The sequence below is a fragment of the Nycticebus coucang genome, chromosome 11 (assembly GCF_027406575.1).
Source record: "Nycticebus coucang isolate mNycCou1 chromosome 11, mNycCou1.pri, whole genome shotgun sequence".
NCBI lineage: Eukaryota > Metazoa > Chordata > Mammalia > Primates > Lorisidae > Nycticebus > Nycticebus coucang.
The window spans coordinates 93845516-93865982 of NC_069790.1; the positions used below are offsets into that span (position 1 = coordinate 93845516).

Sequence of the window (20467 nt, forward strand, 5' to 3'; positions counted from 1 at the left end):
CCATTCCACTCTGGTTCTCTCCCCCTCGCTGAGCTGGTTCATGACACTATATGAATGGAAAACCAAAATGTGGCATAGGCATACAACACACTATCCTTCAGCCTTAAATAAAGAAATCCTGTCATTTGAGACAATGCAGATGAATTTGGAATACATTAGGCTCAGTGAAATAGACCAGATATAGAGAACAAATACTCCATGATTCCAGTCATGTGAGGAATCTAAAATAAGTCAAGCCAATAGAAGCAGAGAGGAGACTGGGCATCTATCTGCAGAGAGAGAAATGGGAAGATATTTTGTCAAAGGGTGTTTTCTGTAATGCATGGTAAGTAAGTCCCAGATCTACTCAACAGCACCGTAAACAATACTATTTGCTAAGAGCATTGATCTTAAGGGCTATCACAACAAGAAAAATTAAGAGGGCTGGAGGAAATTTGGGGAGGTGATAGGTTCATGGCATAAATTGTGGTGGTGACTTCACAGCTGTCTACTTACTTCTAGACTCATTAAGATGTACACATTAAGAAATGGTATCAGTGTACAATAATATCTCAATAAAGTAGTTTTATAATACTGCAATTATACAGATTAATTCTGAATCAATTAAAAAATACCACTTACAGTATTACAGAAGCTTGAGGTGTTTGGTTCAACCTTACAAATTTATTTTAATAATTAATTTATACTTTTCAACCAAAGAATTAAAGATAATTAATAAGTACGATTTAACAGCAGGAGAAATGATCCAGACAGAAAAACAATAATCTAATCCTGATTTCCAAAATGCAAAAGCCAGTAGTTATATGCAGCTCCTTTAATTGAAATTAAATTAAATTAAAAATTTCATTCTTCAGCTGCACTAGCCACAATTCAAGTACTCTACAGTCACATGTGACTTGTAGCCACTGCACTGGACCGTGAAGGATAAAATTTTTTATCATTACAGAAATTTCTATTGTATAGCACTGATCTCTGGAAGCTTTTCCTTACTCAACTCAAATATGCCATTTTTAAATTAATCATATGCATCTGATATAGAAAAATTTGTTTCTTAGTTTGTTAGAAATGAATGCACAGATGATGTGTAGCCCTCCCTGCCTTCTCTGTACCCTTCTCTCCCCTCCTACACCCCCTCAAATTAGTTGAATGCTTTTTTTCCTTGTAGCTTAATTCTCCACCCCACCCCCATCATCTGTAGCTAGCAAGTAATTGCCACTTATTATGCAAACTTCTCACAAAATGAAACTTCCAGAAGAGGCCTGTGCTGATGGGGAGGCTGCATCTGGATGAAGTCTCCCCAGGCCTCCCAGAGAAGGGCAAAGTTAACTATTTCACTTTGGAGGGTGGACTGTGCCCTGCTGCAAGGTTCTGTGCTGGGCTCCCCAGGGGATGGAAATCTCACTGTTGGCTCACTTCTCCCCTGACTTGCCAGATGGATTCCTTTTATCCTGTTCCCTTTCCACTTGGTGAGTGTGTGATGCATGTGTATGTATGTGGGGTATTTGGTGCCATGGCAGAAGTCAGGGGAACAAAAACAAGCTGGTGAGGTGCTGCTATTCTAAAATCCTTTCTTCTTCATTGTTTCCCACCTTAAGACCTGCTATCAGAGAACTTGGAAACACACACACAAAATCTCAAAAAAAAAAGCACAAATCAATTATAAATCTCATCACCCAGAGGAAGAAAAGCTTTGTTAACATTCTGCTGTTTATTGTAACAGTCTTTTCTCTACATGATGCCAAATCAGATCATACTCTACCCTTTAAAATATTCATCTTTTTTCACTTGACATATTATGAAGCCTTTCCTTTATGATTAATAGTCTTTGTAAGCATCTTAGTTACTATGGATATCCTGTAATTTACATTTCCTTTATGTTAGAGATTTAAGATGTATCCAAATTTTGATTAGACATAAAGTGACAAATACTGATGTATATAAATTTTGTGCATCTCTCTCAGTAGTGAGAAAAAATGTGAAAAGATGAAAGGGTAGTAATACACTTGATATATCCTGTACAGGAAATGTGAGTGTTTTACCTCTCATTTTTAAAACTGGTGTTACCTTAAAATATTTATGCTAATTTTCTAGAAAAAAATCATATACTATTATAGTTTCACTTTGCATTCCTTAAAGAATTGAGTCTTAATTTTTTTTATGTTTATGAAGGATCTCTTTTTTTCCCTCTAAAAAACATATCCTTTGTCAATATATTAAATTGGGTGTGGCTTTTCCTTTGTTTCTTCTACATTCTTCCAATTGTTTCATAAAGTCTAATTTGGAGGTTCTTTGATGAAGTCTTCTGAGAACTTCATCCACTTGCAAGAAAGTGACACTCTGGGTTCCCCCATCCTCTCTCCTCATCTCTTAAGTTCTTGGTGCTTTCAGATTCTCTCTTCATTTCCTTATCAGCCCCTAATCCCAAATGCCACCCGTGACTGTCTGCTACACCTTAGTGGGAATCTAAATCATCCATGACTTCATCCTTATTTATACAATTAAACATTGCAGTTTCGTCAAAGGTATTATGAGTATAAATTAAATAGGAAATCCTGGGAGATTCCTGGGAGTGGAGAACCTCAGAAACCATCTGGAAGCTTTCTGTATATCTAGAACCAGATCTAGAGTCCAGTGCTGCAACCCCAGTGCTGTAACCATGACAAACAGGCCTGATGACTATTCAAGTTTGCCCTGGAATTAAAACTAACAGTAAGAGAATGCGAATATGGTATAACAAGGAATTACCAGAAGACGTAGTTTTAAAAGGACAATCTCAAAACAAGTCAAAATTCACTGTAAACAAACAACAAAAAATCAAAAGTTGTCGACACAATGTTCATCTCCTATTTTTTGTTTTCAACTTTTTTAAAACTCAAATGTTTTTTGTAGTTATTTTTTAAATTACAATTGATCAAATATTTAGAAACGTAAGACAGATATTTTTAAAAGTACTCAATTGGAAAGTTTTAAAATTTGATTTTAAAAGGTGAATAAATAATACATTACCTTTGAAACTAGTAGTGAAATAATTTCTTTTACGGCGTTGTCAATCAGATCATCTATTTTTGAATGGTACTGTTGCTAGACATTAAAAGACAAAGATGTATTAATTGAAATGGACACAAAAGTTTTGTCCTAAGTCATAAATGCTCTAAAGCTACTAGTTGCGACCTATTCATTTTTTACTTAAAATGATCATTTTAAACATCAAAAAAACAAAACCTTGAAAACGATCCACCCAATCAATACTTTTTACATTGTGGTTTGAAAATTTTCCCATGTGCACTGTTGAGTTAAGCAGCTAATGGGGTTATTATTTAGATGAATTGAGTTCTTATTCTTATTCAGCCAGAGGAATGTGAAGGATACTTTTTGTCTTCTCCTCTATAATTAAGGTGGCTGTGTATTTTTCTAAAGGGTTGGTTTAGCTGGAGAAGCAAAAAGACTAGAAAAAGATTTAATTAATACTGCATTTCATGTCTGACAACTCTCATTCATAAGTTATTTTAAATGTGCTCTAGAAATAAAATGAGCTCCCAATTGTTCACTCTAAAAGGACATTTTTGTCGGCACCGGGAGCAGCAGTACATACAATTCTTACAATACGCTCAAGCAAGGGCAAAATTAAAATTTCATCAACAAAGGTGAATGGATGGTAACAAATTAATAGGCCATAAAAGGTATAATGAAACGGCACTCACTCCCCGTAGTTTTATTACCGCTTCCTCACGGAAAAGACGCCTTTAAGTAAATACAAAAAAGATGTATTTAAAATAAATCTGAAAAACTTTTTTTTTTTCTTCAGAATACTAGAGGGTTCCATTCTTAAATTAGCAGGAGCCTGGGCTTCCGAGGCTTCTGAAGGCACATCCATTTAAACAGTAATTCTTCTTTTAGAAGCATTTATCTGACAGCAGATTGTCCCCCAATAGCCACTTCACAGAAAATGTGACTTGTAAAGACTAACCCTATCTTGATAGTTCAAGGCTTCTTGGAACGGCTAACAAAATGCAAAGAGTAAAAGTATTCAGGTCAGTATAAACATTACACCAACTTAGCTGCCAGCTGAATGGTTTCCTAAGATGTAAGTGTTTGAAAGCTACTACCCGCCCCCCCGAAAACATGTCTCAAAGTTTCCACACAGAACAAAATGTCAATTTAGATCTGCCTTGTAATACTCAGGAAAGTCACTCCACCCCCTTTCTCAAGGGCTTTGACAGTTAACTTTCATCATCTACCCGTATCAATAATAAAGAGAACATATCTTTTTGGGGTGTGTGAATTATTTTCTTTTCCTGCATGTGAGTGTGTATGGGAGTGTGCGTGTGTGATGAAAGTGGCTGGAAATTAACCACACAGGTAGAAACCTGGAACTCGCCAGGTACATGCTGCACCCAATGAAGCCTGCCTCACTTAAAGCTTGACCAATGCCCAAATTTGCGCTTCCCCGAGAACAAACAGAAAAACAGGGGGTGGATTTCTACTGCAGTAAGGCTAATTACTTTTGCTTTTGGAATAGACTGAAGAGAAAGAAAAGAGGAGAGAATAAAGAAAAACAATGTAGAAGAAAAAGAACCTGAAAAAGCAGGCTGGCTGGTAGTTAAGGTTCTGATCCAGTCTAAAATATCAATAATTGTCTGAGCCAGGCAGGCCCTCACATGAACATATCAGAGCCCAGTGAACAGTTCCAGTACATTGGCTGACGAGTAGGGTAACCTCTACAGATATCAGCTACAAAAAAACGGGCCCTCAGTGCTGCTGCGAGCTAGCTAACCGGGGTGGAGGAGCTCATGCTCAGGCTCGCCACTCTCCTTTCATAGCCTTCTTCCTCCAGATCTGTATCTGTGCAGCAAGAAGAAATTAAATACCAGCTTGAGGCTCCTCTTGGGGGGAAAACAGCAAAGGGATCCCGAAGATGGACTTCAAGCTTCTCATTTCCTTTGTATACAGAAAGTGCTCCAAAGGGTATCAGGATTGAGGCACTCAGACCTCCAAACAGGTTCTTAAACTGTCTTATCCTTGGTGTCCACCTGTGTCATACAAAAGCTCTAAAATAACAGAGCTTCTACATATTAAACTTTTGGATTAGATTGATTCTGACACATTTTTTTTTTGAGAAAGGGTTTCACTCTGTCACCCCTGTACTAGAGTACAGCAGTGTCAGCCTAGCTCACTGCAACCTCAAACTTGTGGGGTCCAGTTAGCCTCCTGCCTCAGCCTTCCAAGTAGCTGGGACTACCCATGTACACTACCATGTTTGGTTCATTTTTTTCTTTTTTCCTTTTTTTGTAGAGACAGGGTCTTGCTCTTGGTCAGGCAGGTCTTGAACTTCTGCCCTCCTGCCTCAGTCTCCCATAGTGTTAGCATTGCAGGTATGAGCCACCAGGCCAGCCCTTCTGGCAATTCTTAAAATCAAGTGATGAGCCACTAAAAAGGTTCTTTATGTCCATTTTATTGAAAAGAAATGTCAGCGGACCCCCAAGAGCCAAGAAAATCTCCTAAAATGCATACCTTGAGATTGTTATTTTCTTTGATATCTCACCCAGCCTTAAACAAAGAGAGGGAGGAACGGAAAGGGGAAGGAGTGAGGGAGCGAGAATAAGAATGAAGAAACCAAAACAAAAATATACAAAGTTAAAAAGAAAGGAAGAAGGAAGAAAGAAATGTACATCTTTAATGTATTACCCAGGGGATAAACACAGATTATATGATGTTTGTTAGGCTTTTATTATATTTTGTTATTTACTATAATATGGGATTCTGCTATTATAAATTTACCTGATTAGATATGACTTACACTAATACTGCTGGGAACTTTCAGTATCTGCTTTGGCTGCACAGTTGACAAAGGTGGTTTAGGAACACGAGTGGGAGTGGGGACATGACCTGATAATTCGTACTTCACAGATACATTCTGCAGAGATAATAACCTACACACAGCTGATAGAAAGTTAGCTAAAAACCGTTACTCGTCAGGAGATCAGGATAGCTTTCAAAGACAAACACAAACACTCCAAAACAGATCACAAAGAGGTGAAAATAGAATTTATCTGCATAGACATTTATATTATTTAAGCCAAAATAGGCATTTGTTTTTTTGGATTTAGAATAATGGACATATTTGATAAAAATTTAGAAAGTTTGGTCTCCAATAACGAAAGCTTATTAAAGTCATAAACAGAATACTTCTAGTCGGAGTGATAATTTTACATAACAGGGTTCTGCTAAATTCCAGCTCATTCTTAAGCTAAGATTCCCCATATTGTCCCTCAAAAGCAAACTGTGCCCTGCTTCTCCAGCACATGCTTCTCTGCCTTACGGCAGAATGAATCCTCTCTATGAGGGCTTACCTAATTAAAAGGAAAAGCACAAAGTCCAGAACTCTAAAACATGACCGCCAATGAAAAACAGAGAATGTGTAACTCTCTTATATCATTTACATGTTCTTTCATTTTTTTTTTTTTAATTTTGGCTGGGGCTGGGTTTGAACCCGCCACCTCCGGCATATGGGACCGGCGCCCTACTCCTTGAGCCACAGGCACCACCCTACATGTTCTTTTAAAAACCTAAAGTTGCAGATGAGTTTAAGAGGACCTTCAGGAATCCTTACTTTATGGAACTCACAGAAACCAGAGATCAGGCACAGTCTGAAATCCTAGCTCCCCACACGCAGGTGGATAGCGTTATTTTGCCTCAACATTCTCATGCAAACCAAGAAATAAATGCTACTCAAACATCGGTGTTTTTAAAAAAGATCTGGAAACTTGTCTTGGGATAAACTTTAAAGGTACTGAATAGTTAGCTCTGGAAATGAAAGCATTTTACTTTAGCTGGGAACAAATCCTGCACAAAGGGTCCTCTGCTCCCCAGCGTTGCCACATTCAATGTTTTCAGTCTCATCCTCAACTGATGGGACCACAGGATGAAGTGGCTCTGAGGGCAGACAAATGCCTCCAGCCCACGCCGTCGTCTGCCTTTGCGCAGTTATGGATAACGAGGATTCTGACTACTGTGGTGGTGTTGTGGTCGCCACGTCTGTCCCTAAGGGACTGGTCTGAGATTGCTGACTCATTACACACAGCTGTCACATGAGCGGATCGTTCACTCACTAATCACTCCATTAAACACTCCTCCGGGCCTCAGCTGAACATGTTTGCATTGTCATGTGGCATGTACGAAAACAGAGTCATAATTTAGAAGCACAGAAAGGGGCGGAGCCTGTGGCTCAGTCGGTAAGGCACTGGCCCCATATACCGAGGGTGGCGGGTTCAAACCCAGCCCCCGGCTGAACTGCAACCAAAAAATAGCTGGGCGTTGTGGCGGACGCCTGTGGTCCCAGCTACTCGGGAGGCTGAGGCAAGAGAATCGCTTAAGCCCAGGAGTTGGAGGTTGCTGTGAGCTGTGTGATGCCACGGCACTCTACCATGGGCGATAGAGTGAGACTCTGTCTCTATAAAAAAAAAAAAAAAGAAAAAAAGAAAACTCTAGAAGCACAGAAAGGACTGCATTGTGGGTAAGAAGTTGGGAACATCCATCTCAGTGATAACAGTATTAAAAATTTAGAGGTAATTTCCTTAATAATTTAGACCAAAAAACCCTGCTATGTTTAACTACATAGTATACATTTTTGCATGCTTCCAAATTATCTAATAATTTCATTTTTCAATACCTTTATTTGTTGCTTTCTATGAAATGAGGTTCACTGGCTCACATGTGCATGAAATATATGTACTAATTTACAATTATTCCAAAACTTATCTTAACACATACACAGGGAGAAAGCTGGAGCAATTATGTGGTGTATTTTCTGGAGAGAAAAAGCAAAGTGCAAAATCCTTCTTTTGCATTGAGATTCTTGTTTACCACTTTTCAGGGTTGCTAATGCGTTTTACACCTGCACATTCTGAACTATTATTAATTGTGTGGAAGTTGTGGGGAGCTAATTGTCGCTGGTGAGAAGGTACAGGTGCAGACATAATGAACAGTAGCAAATTACTCTTCAAAACTGTCCACCTATTAATGTAAAGAATCATTGGACAATGCAACAATGTTTGTCATTTGTATGTGTGTGTGTGCCTGTGCCTGTTTTGCTTTTGTAAGTACTAGAGTAAGTTGTTTCTTACAGAAGAGGATTTTTAAAGCCGTGACGACAAATCAGCTTGTTCATTTACTCAGCCAATATTTACTCAATGCCTAGTACGTGTTGGGTAGTTCAGTGCATGCCAAAATAAGAACAAATGGATAAACCAGTATTAGTGGAAGAGAGGCAAGATGATTCTATAAACCAGATGAGAAAAGAATGGATTTATGAAGAGACGAAGGATAACATTCTCAGGCAGCTAATCAAAGGCTTCCATCTGGGTATTAAAAACACAAGGAGATAGATAGGAGCCATTGGTATCCAAACCAGCTGCCCATTCTTTAGATAATTAGAGACAATAAATCATGTAAGTAATCAGTTATCAGATGATAACTACTGAACATTCTATAACACCTATCAGCTACTTAATATATTTGTAAGGTTCCATGCTATGATGTTAGAAATACATGTTTTCTTCCTAAAATGCTTGAAGAAGGAAATGTGTACACATATGTGAACATAAATTGTGGCCATATAGCTACAATCTATATTTATAGGAATATTAAATAGGTATAAAATTCACAAAGGGTGGGCCTTCTCAGCTGTTTCACAGTTAGCTAGTCCCTTCTTCTTAAACGAGAATTGTTAGCTCAGTATGAGTCCTAGTTGTCAACTGAAAGACTTGTAAGATTTAACCTATCCATACAACAGAAAGACATTTTGATTTACAAAAAGAAAAGTATAATCTAGTTAATCCTGTATGATAAAAGTTTTCAAACTATGTATCTTAGAAATTCTGGGGTGGTACTTCAGGACAACGCTTGGTGGGGAGGGTGAAAGTCTCATGACAGAGGCCAGCATCTTCCCCACCTCCGATGTTGGTTACATCCCACGCCAAGGATGGGAGGAGAGCCTGTATTATGGGTGGACCTTGAACCTCACTGAAGACCATCTTTGGATTCATCTGCATGAGGTGACCTTGGGTGTGACCTCCTGGTCCAAGCATTTAGAAGTTATCCTGATATATGCTATATTGTCATCTAAAGCCCCAAAACTCCAAACTCACCTGTAATGAAAGTATGCTATAGACATATGCTTGAAAATGTTAATCCCTCTGCTTCTAAATTTGTTTTGATCTCAATTTAATACATTTGGTTTTAAATAATTTTACTTTTAGAAACGAAAGAGTAGTTTGAAGATTCTACAGCCTAACAGGGAAGAAACATTCCCCTTGACATTCCTCAAAAATTATTTGAGGTATTTAGTATTTACAGTGTTTTAATAGTTTTTGGCTATTCTATATTATAGTTAGCTGTAAACACATGAGGGTTTTAAAAATCTGAAAATGGAATTAATTACATTGCTTTAATTTGAAAAGATGAAAATAAAATAAACATTTACAAAAATAATTAAATCAAATGAAAAATGGGTTTTTATAAAAAAAAAATATGAGACTTACCCACTGACAACCAAACTGGATCATGCCATGGAGGGTGGGGGTGAAAAAATGATGATGAAAGTGAACATAAGGGAAGAACAAAGAAATGATGAAAAAGTAATTACAATGGCAAAAAGAGCAACAAAATGTCAACTGAAACTGATAATCTAAGAAAAATAAATCCATTTTCACCCAGTCCATTTTGTTGTCACCCGCAAGATCATGTGGTAAAATGAAACTATATTTTTGAAAATAAAACCAAATGAAATATAAATAAAATTGAGAGAATGTAATATTAATTGACATGAACTAGGGGTAGATTTTAAACATGTTTCTACTTGATCTTTAAGAAATGGACATTTCTGTAGACGGTACTTCATATGCTATTTTTTTCTTGCTTGCTTTTATGGATGCAAACCCCGGGTACTCTAGATTTGTATAAACAAAGCAGGTCACTTTCTAGGCTTTCTTATTTGCTTATAAAAAGCAAGGTTCATGTAAATATGCAACACCTAAGCTGTCAAAAGTATGTCTCAAAGTCAATGGCTACTTGCAAAATTTTAGGCAGTATTTCTATAAAAAGGGAAAAACTGATCTGAGCAAAGGATAAAGGGCATTCTATTTATTATGATAAGAAAAGATCAAACATATGGTGTTAGAGAAATGGGTCTTTTTAAATCAAATCGAAGAGGGTCTTCTGGGAAGAGCTGTTTTCCTTGCCAGGGCACCCTGTGTTGCATTTCCCTGCGTGGCACACCCTGTGCTTACCTCTTGTCCTCCGTCCAGGGCGCAGAGTTTAGTGCTTTGCTTTTTGGCATCGACTAACACATTAAACATAGTGCACATGGAAGCTGGAATGCGCAAGTCGGTGGTTTTGCTTGCCTTTTGCAGCTTGAGTTCAAATGCGGTTCTTGTTCTAGTTATTAAAACACGAATTCAGAGTAAGAAATTCTGACAGTCATCTCACCTGTTTTGTAAAAATGAAATCAACACCCCCACGAAGCTAATTTAAAACATGCAAATAAAGGGTAAGCAGTGTGGCAGGGCTTGGCGTCCAGAGGGTGAGATGCTCTTCTTTTCAGCAGTCTCAAATAACAGATCAGGCTGTGATATTTTATAGGAAACCTAGCTTCATGCAGTCACTCAGAGAATATCACAACCTAAGTGAAGCTATTTGCTCTATCTAGTGTATCACATTTAATGGAAAAATCTCACTGTTACACTTAACTACCTGAATTACTTTCCAAATAGCAAATGTGTAAGCTTCTCTGTATTAAAGCAGGATGAATCTTCTATATGAGGGATTATCAGATTAAAAAGAAAAGCAGAAGTCTAGAAAACTCGGAAACACAACCATCAATGGAAAACAGAAAATGTGTAATTCTTTTATATCACGTACATTCTCTTTCAAAAAGCTAAAATTGCACATAGGTTTTTGAAAGAAACTGCTAATGGGCAATTTAGAATTGGTTTTGCTGAAGTATCTGATGAATCTCCACAGACTTGAGACATCAGGATTACAGATGATTTTTTAAAAACATCAAATAATCTAATTAATGACTGCTTTAGGGGCCCACTGAACAGTATTCCTAAGACAGAGCTTTTCTTGGTTTAAAAAATGTAGGGATATTCAATTGCTCCAACCAGTGTTAGACTGCTTTTCCAAAATGATACCTAACATTGTTCTTGCATATATATATATTATGAACTAGGGCAATGGAAAAAAATGCTTGACTAAGTAGGAAGCAATGGTGATTTTGTAAAACTATTAAAAATAATGAAAGCACATTGGAAGAACCCAAAACTTCACAAGTTATTTCTGGTTAATTTCTTTTTTTTGTAGAGACAGAGTCTCACTTTATGGCCCTTGGTAGAGTGCCGTGGCCTTACACAGCTCACAGCAACCTCCAACTCCTGGGCTCAAGCGATTCTCCTGCCTCAGCCTCCCGAGTAGCTGGGACTACAGGTGCCTGCTACAATGCCCGGCTATTTTTTGGTTGCAGTTTGGCCGGGGCCGGGTTTGAACCCGCCACCCTCGGTATACAGGGCTGGCGCCTTACCAACTGAGCCACAGGTGCCGCCCTATTTCTGGTTAATTTCTAAAAAAAATGTAAATAAATACAGTAGATCCTTTGTAAATTGACCACTCAAGGACAAGGGACTGTAACAAACTTATCAACATTGAAAGGTGGTCAACGTAAAGAACTAGGCCTACTGTAATGATACACACAGGTGGGACATGTCCACTGTATGAGAATTAGGTCAATGTAGGGAGGTGGTCAACTACAGAGATTGTACTATACTTGGAAGTCATTTGATGTGGACAGAAAGGTGTGAAAAATCCCAGAACTGCTGGTGCTAATCGTATTTTGAGCTCGCCATGCCATTTCACAGCACACCGTCACGGTACATAATGCATGAAGAACTCAACAGACCTTCTCCATATGTCTCAGGAAATATTACCTGGGGTATTTAAAGCACAGAATTCCCAGAGAGATAACAATAAGCACAGAAGAAATCATTAATATCATATGGGTGCTACCGAGTAGGGCCTAGCGGTCACGAGATCTGAAAAATGTATCAGGCCAATTTCATCCCTTACATGGGTCCCCAGATTTTAGGCCACAGAACTTTATTCATGCCATTTAAATTTTGGAATAATAGTGCATATTGAAACCTTCCCTGTGACAATAACATAGCAGGTACAGGGTACGGGATAGTATCCGGGGTGCTGACTCACTAAGCAGTGACTTGAAAATACACGTCTACCTTTTGACACAGGCCTCTATCATATCACTGGCCATTAGTTTAAGTCTTTGCTCTAAGTGGTGGGCAAATTCTTGTTCTGGCCAGTGTAGATCACAGACAAACATTTGCAGGGCATCAAGTTTCCAGAAAAGATCTTCGGATGTTGCTGAACCATTGCTAGAAGGAAAAGGAAAAATGAAGAACATTATAAACTCCCACTGTTAGCTATGTAGACTACCAATACATCGTTTCTCCTTTCTGTATCAATTGCCATCAGTGAAAAAGATACCACATACAATCTGTAATGATCCAATCTTTGTTCAGTCTTCTAATTCTTCCTTTTTACTTCTCAGTAAGGTAGGACAAGGTGAACATCATGGAAATGAATACATTAGTAAGGTTTCAGGAAAAAGGGAGAAAATGAATAAGGATATTTTCCTAAGGAAATAAATCAACTTGTGTACGTAAGAACAAACATTTTAAGTGTTCCTTCTCGATGTCTGGGATACACACTTATTGTCTCTGAGGAATTTTGGCAAGTATGTTTTATATAAGAAGATGGGACAGCAGCTCTCATTCATGCATGCGTGCCTCTGTCAACGCTGTAGCTTCTGTCTGGCTACAGATGGGTTCCACTTATAACCCTCAAATGTCTCGATTCCTGGGAAAGGTTAACACAGGCACTGAAATTAAATGGCTAGTATAGAAGCAATATTTTATTTTTATTTTGAAATGCTTCATGCCTTTTCTGGCTCATAATTAAAACTGAACTTAGTACCAGCTATGATATAATAAAAAAAATGATATTCAGTTAGAGCAAATCATGTATTTCAGGTCCTTATAGCTAACTAAGGAGCCACGGTTTGCTATGCATTTACTACTATGGGAAAAGACAAACATACAACAAAAACACCCCACTGCTGCATGAGTGCTTTGTCCCCAGCTTTCCAACAACTGATTCATCTAGGCGAACCCAAAATTTATACTTTGAGTTTTCGAAAGAAAATTAAAGAAATAAAATAAACTCATTTATCACTAGGGCATAATGAAAAAGTCTTATAAAAAAAATAAACTCGTTTTAAACAATCACATTGTTTAGCTAAATATATCTTAATTAGTCAGCTTTAAAAAAAACCGCCTCTTGCTTTGGCTCATTAAAAGCTTATTTCTGCCCTTCTCTCTGACCTCAGCATCTCAGCTTACACCAGCCTACACTGCTTTCCTTCTTCCATTTTGCCAATAATTCCTTCTGATCTCCTTGTCTACCTAAGACACCCTCAGAATTAAGTTCTCAGGGACCGGTCATAGGAAAGCAGCGAAAGCTTCCCACTTATTTCTTATTTACTCACTGGAAGCCTCCTCACCTCTATATTCAGTGTCCTAAATGTGTTAAATATAATGCGTTGAATAAAAGAACCAGACAACACCATCCTAACACTACTGCGGAAATGACCTTTACTTCTCCCTTTGCCATTTATATAATAAAATAAGAGAAAAAAATGGCCAAGCAAAATCTCCTTATAAATGCACAGTGCTCAGTTTGGTAAACAAGAGTATCTATGTTTTAAGGTTAATTGAATATAATTGGCAAAGAAGCAAATTGACTTCTGATCATCTTCTTACTTTGGAGGAACAGAATTATTTGAAATGTATATATTCTTCAATAACACAGTGAAAACAGAACCAAGTCTAAAATACTAAAGGGAGAATTCTGCTAAAAATGATCTTTCTCATATGATGTGACGATATATTATAGAGGCTATAGATACATTTTTCTTTTGTTTGATGATATGGGAAGAGTCTATGGTAAGATTCTAGACAATGTATGTGTTAAATTGGGAATGTAATTAAGGTAACAAGTGTTTGTTATAATTAAACAGATTAAAAAATGTACATAAGCTTTCTCTGGAGTTGATGTATGTAACCTGCAATTTATTCAGAGCTTTTTCATTTTAAAATTATTTCTAATTAGTGACCTATTCCTCAAAGTATTATTAACAGATTAAAAAATTCAAGTGTGAATAATGGACTCTGAGATAACTCCCTAAAAAATGCCAGCAGGAAACTTACCATACTGACATTCATTTCTAGAGCTAAAAAGCCCAGAATGAAGATTCTTTATACACCTCCTAACTGGATTCATGTGTTAGTAGGTAGGAATGTGTCTTGAAACACATGGTTACTTTTACATTCTTTTCACTTAATCAGTAGTTATATTTTTAATTCTTTAGGTTAAATAGAAATGTTTCTTGCTATTTAATGTTTTAAACTTCAAAAAACAAACTGCAATAGTATTGTAACATCACATGTATTTTTGAGAATTCTGAAAAGGAATCTAATGCTGATAACCTTGGCAGGTAAAAATAACAGTGATAATTTGTACAATATATTTTTTAGTTTGCCCAGAATGGTGAAATTACAATCACTATTTACAAAGCCCTAATTTATCATGATTAGGAATCATTTATCATGATTCCTCTCCTGAGACTCAGAATTTTTTTTTTTTTTTTTTTTTTTGAGACAGAGTCTCACTCTATCACACTGGGTAGGGAGCTGTGATATCACAGCCCACAGCAATCTCAGACTCTTGGGCTCCAGAGATCCTCTTGCTTCAGCCTCCCCAATAGTTGGGATTACAGGCACTTGCCATGACACCTGGCTATTTTTTCTATTTTTAGTCTGGATGGGTCTCCCATCTTGCTCAGGCTGGTATTGAACTCCTGAGCTCAAGCAATCCACCTACTTTGGCCTCTCACAGTGCTAGGATATGAGCCAGCAGGCCCAGCTGGACTCAGACAACTTTAAAAAAGGGGCTCTCAGCTGGGTGTGGTGAATCATGACCATAATCTTGGCACTTTGGGAAGCTGAAGTGGGAGGGTTGCTTGAGGCCAAGAGGTGAAGACCAATCTGGGCAACAAGGAGAGACCCAACCTTTGCAAAAAATTAAAAAATTAACCGGGCATGGTGGCATGAACCTGTAGTCCTAAATACTCTGGGGCCAAGGCAGGGGGATTGGTTGAGTCCAGGAGTCTGAGGTTGAAGGAAACTATGATGACAGCATTATTGTGGACAACAGAATGAGAACCTGTCTGAAACAAAACAAAACAAAACAAAACATATCTTTAATCATAAAGGATTTAGGGTTCATACAAACCTCAAAGCTAATAAAATAGTAATAACAGGCACACTAAATTTTAAGGATAATGTTCATAATAGTTTTCTTGGTTAAAATCAAGGCTGTTAAATAGATGAGAGATGAGGAAGAAGAGAAGTTAAATTATAAAACAGTATAAAATACAAAAAATCATACACTTAGAAAGGTTCATTATACCTCCTAGGTAATTCACGAGCACACAAAACACCACTCTACACACTATAATGGCCCAAAGCATTTGCCTGTAAGCAAAAGACTCACATGTAACATAATATCCTAGTAAGTATTTTAAGTACAGTGATTATTTTTAACTTGGACAAATACTGTCAAATTATTTTGCAAGTTACTATTCTCTTTTTTGGCCTTTTCCTCTCTTTTTTCTTGATTATGTGCAATTTGACAGGGTATAGATTTGAAAGATGGTGGTGGGATAGATGGAAAGGTATTAAGTTCTTAACCACTATGTTCTTTGGAAGCAGAATGAATTAAATATAAGACGGAGGGCTTTGTAGTCGAGCAAACCTAGGTGGACATTTTTCCTCTACCACTTAACTGCCTGTGAGACATTGGGCAAGTTTTGTTTCTTAACTCCTTTATGACTTACTTTCCTTAACTGTAATGAGGATATCACACTTACTTCATAAAGTTATTATAAAGGTTAAACAAGATAAAGAACTTGGTACTATACCTGGAACATAGTAAATTCTCAATAAATAGAAACTATTTTTCTTCTTCTAATTATTATTCTTTCTAGCTGACTTCACATGAGATCTTGGGCAAAACATGTAACTAACTGCCTGAGTTTTCCCATTTATGAACTAGGACTGTTATTTAGTTTTGAGTGCCGTGGGGCTCACAGTTTTAAAAACTATAAAGTTGGGCCAGGCCCAATAACTCCGGCTTATAATCCTAGAACTCTGGGAGTCCAAGGAGGATGGATTGCTTGAGCTCAGGAGTTCGAGACTAGTGTGAGAAAAGTTAAGACCCCGTCTCTATCAAAAAAATAAAAAAATTAGCTGGGCATTTTGGTAGGTGCTTGTAGTCTCAGCCACTTGGGAGGCTGAGGCAGGACAATCGCTTGAGCTTGAGAGTTTGAGGTTACTATGAGCTACAATGACACCCCAGCACTCTACCCAGAGTGACAGAGTGAGACTCTGTCTCAAAAAGAAAATAAATAAAAGTAAACTTTGGAATAAAAAAAACTATAAAGTTATGAATAATAATGACGATGGCTGAGATGAAAATAATAACAACAATAATAATGTACAATGGTTATAATTATAATATATCGAAAGCCTAGAATATGCCAAGTAGTTCCATATGTTTTTTTTTTTTTGCAGTTTTTGTCCGGGGCCGGGTATGAACCTACCACCTCTGGTATATGGGGCAAGCACCCTACTCCTTAAGCCACAGGTGCCACGCCCACTATTGTTTTTAATCCTTACAAAAAATGTTTTTAGAATAGGTGTAATACCATTTTAGAGTCAAAGAAACTGAAGCTAAGAAAGACTTATAATTAAATGTATAGTTAGTAAGTGAAGATCTAAATTCAGTCCTGATCAATCTCAATGTCCACAACTTCTCACTTTAATGACTTTTAGTTACTGATTAGTTACTGAATCTGCAAAAGGCAGGTTCATTACAATGCCAAATTAATAAATATGGTTTTTAGCAATGTTGATATTTGTAAAACAAAGTATACCAATTGATATATGAAAAGAACAAAAGATGAGTTTCCTAGTGTTGGCAAATAAAGGATAATCCCTTTCCTGAAAGGTGCAGTTCTGTTTCTTTGAAGTTGAAGATAAAAATAGAAAAAAGATTATATTCTTGAAACCATTCTTCCAATGCTTTTCTCCATATGTAAGATGTACGTGTGGGCAGTAACAAAGCTGGCGCCAACTAAGAATCCTCAAAGTACTGTTTACCACTTTGATCGTCTACATAAAGGGAACTCTAGTTTTATCAGTTAGTAGAGTCTACAACTTGGGTCACAGTTTGCACATGAACTACATCAAACCAGTGTGTTCTTTTCTCTTTAAGCTACATCATTTATCATCCATCTACTAAGCTTAGCGTACTGGCTTAAAACACTTAAACAAATCAACCAAAAGCAGTAGTCCTCAACCAACGATAATAAATGCCATGCAATCTAAACACGTGTGCACAGAACACAGCCCAGGCCATGCACTAGCTAACACACCACCAGGAAATAAGTGAGGAATACACACGTGGACTCATATAAAGAAGCCATCCACGAAGGAGTAGAAAAGTTAGGAATCTGTGGAAGATTAAGAGGCAGACTTGGAACTTTTGGAAGAGCTACATTGGGAAGACTGTTGGCGATATTCCTGTAAAGAAACAAACAACGTGGGAAGGGACCACCATAAGCGATAACTAGAGACGGCCATGAGTAAAGTCATAAGGTCAGGATTGAAGAGGCAGATACTCTACGGACATGAGGTGAGATACCTACTTGACAGGTTGCCATGTCTCTTGCTCAAAACCTCTGTGAATTGACTGGGCGATGGAAGACTCCATGAGATCCACGTAGCGCACAACCAAGGGCACAAAGATTTCTTGCAAGTGTTTGTGAAACTTTCCGTTACACAAAAGTGCTGAAATAGCCAAGCAGAAACAGTATTTGTCAGAGGGATAATATTGCACATTTGGAAAATATGGGTGAAAAACTTGTCCTGAAAGACTCTGACACGGAAGAACTGATAGGAGTATGGATGATAATGGATCTTGCTCCCCATGTGGAATATCATACCATGGAAATTGATCAAAAGGGATAATTAGCCTTCTATATATGGCTGTCAAAACATAAATAGATTATATCTCTGTAAAATGTTCCTGGAAGGTGGTATGTTTTTATTTTCTAAGAGGTTTAACACATAGGCACATGACTACTTGCTAGAAATTCAAGGGAGCTGCCAGCTTCCCTGAAGGTCCTGACACATGTAAATGCAGCAATTAAGCAAAGAGTTATTTTTGTGCTATGCTGTGTATCACAGAGGAGCTAAACCTGTCGATTCTAAGAGATAAGCTTGATTACTTCTACCAGCTACACTTGTTTAATTTACTGTGTGGGTGACTGTGGCCTTGGGAACATCTACTCTGACTCTTGAATACTTTAGTTATTTGTGGATTTTCTTTTTTAGTCATTTGATTTTGTATATCTGTATTTAAAAACAGTATACCACCTGCATTTTTCAATTTTCTATTTGTCTTTAATGAATTGTAGTATGGAACATCCCACTCAGAGCAGTTAAGTTATAGAAGTCTTAGAATTCATGCTACTGTAACAGACTGCTGGGCAAGGTGCACCCACCTCCTTGGAAGGATATGATTTCATTAGAACACAGGTTAAGTATATGCCTAAGGGCACCATGAAAGAAAACAGAATCCATAGGAAAATACTAAGTAATGCCAAGTAATATTCAATAAATAATTTGTGACTTATTTTATTGGATGACAGTGCTATTGATTGTAAATACAGTAGAACCTCTGCAAGTTGACCACCCAAGGGACTGTAACTAACTGGTCAATGTATAGAGGTGGTCAACATAAGGAATTAGGCCTACTGTACTGATAGGTACATGTAGTGCACATCTGGTCCATGAAAATTAGCTCAACTTAAGAAGGTGGCCAAGATAGAGAGGTGGTCAACTATGGAGGTTCTACTGTATTTCTCAAATGTACACATCCTAAGCCCAGTTGGGACTTTTTAAAAACCTTTGTGAAAACGTGCTCATTTCAAACATCCTCTGTAGTCAATAAAGGCATTTCTGAAGAGATGGTATTTCAGTTCAATCTAGTGACAGAAAATCCTTCCATGGGAGATTTAAAGGAAATGTTTCCAGGTAGGGGACAGAGTTAGCACAAAAGTTTGGGGGAGGAATAAGCTAGTGTCCTTCTAGAAAGATGAAAAGGCCAAAGTAACTGGAGCGTAGTAGTTTATCATGGGGTATAGATCCTAGGACATAATGGGGAGTGTGAGTTTTATTACTTTTATAAGTAGAGAAATAACATAATCTCTCTGGGTGCTGTGTGGAAAAGGGAGTAGGTAGCCAGGGTGGAAGCTGAGGTTTATTGCCAGAGTGGTGAAAGATGAGGTGGCTTTGATCAGGGTGGCAGAAGAGGAAGATGGAGGAAAAAAAAATCTCTCAGTAATCTCATTCACTTTTGTGGATCTGAATATTTATATACTTACAGTTATTGCATCTAATTACTAGCAACTCCAAAAATATTATCTTATTAAATACTCTGCCAATTTCCCACATTATCTTCTTCAAGACAAAAATACCCCCAATAGGCTAGTGTTTTAAAACTTGGGCAAAGTATATGGTTATTTCCATGTGGCATGTATATGAAGATACCCTAGACATATTTCCTTATGTGATTCTGAAATTTGTCAGAGGCTATACAACTCTATACATAAGATTGGCATGGAAGTAATTCTAAATACAGAAGAAAATACAACACTGATTTTTCCCCCTCTCTGATATGACTTAGTATTTTTTTGTGGTTAAATAATCTTTTTCTAAAAGCTAAAAGATTCCACAGTCAAGAGGGAATGATAATCATATTCAATGATAAGTGACTTATTTAGGAGACTAATGTTACCTTAATGATTTTATTAGCACACTGAAAGGAGCTTTATTTATTCCTGGAGATTTAATTATGGAGCTAGAAAGTACTCGAGAGCATGTAATTCAGTTGCTTTTACCAAATGTCATTTAAATAAGGATGCTAGGCTTTAAGAATAAAATATTCTCACTCAAACCATGTAAATCATTGTGTAGGTAAATTAAAAAATATACTGAAATCCAAATTTACTGGATCTATAATTAAGGATCCCTCTTCCCCATACCTAGCATTTTTGAAGTGCCAAGCACTGTGCAAAAGTTCTATATGTTCATTCTCTCATTGAATCATCACAAAAACTCTGTAAGTGAGGAACTTTTCTCTCCCATCTTATCAATAAGGAAACTAAGGCACAAAGAGTTTTCGACACTTGCCTAAGATCATTCAGTCATAAGGC

At 37.4% G+C, this 20467-nt stretch overlaps 1 protein-coding gene across 9 annotated transcripts in view; it reads right to left on the reverse strand.

Annotated features, from left to right (window-relative positions):
- Positions 1-20467, reverse strand: part of CADPS2 (calcium dependent secretion activator 2) — a 504393-nt gene that overhangs the window by 52244 nt on the left and 431682 nt on the right. For 6 of the 9 annotated variants that reach the window (XM_053609274.1, XM_053609271.1, XM_053609272.1 and 3 more), the window contains 5 exons: positions 17897-18038; positions 12288-12443; positions 10287-10434; positions 9540-9554; positions 3007-3081 (listed from right to left, as the gene is read on the reverse strand). In XM_053609274.1, coding sequence (XP_053465249.1) covers positions 3007-3081; positions 9540-9554; positions 10287-10434; positions 12288-12443; positions 17897-18038 — 536 coding nt within the window. Of the gene's footprint in view, positions 1-3006; positions 3082-9539; positions 9555-10286; positions 10435-12287; positions 12444-17651; positions 17772-17896; positions 18039-20467 lie in introns of all 9 variants that reach the window. The other 3 variants (XM_053609275.1, XM_053609273.1, XM_053609279.1) reach the window with 2 other exon arrangements.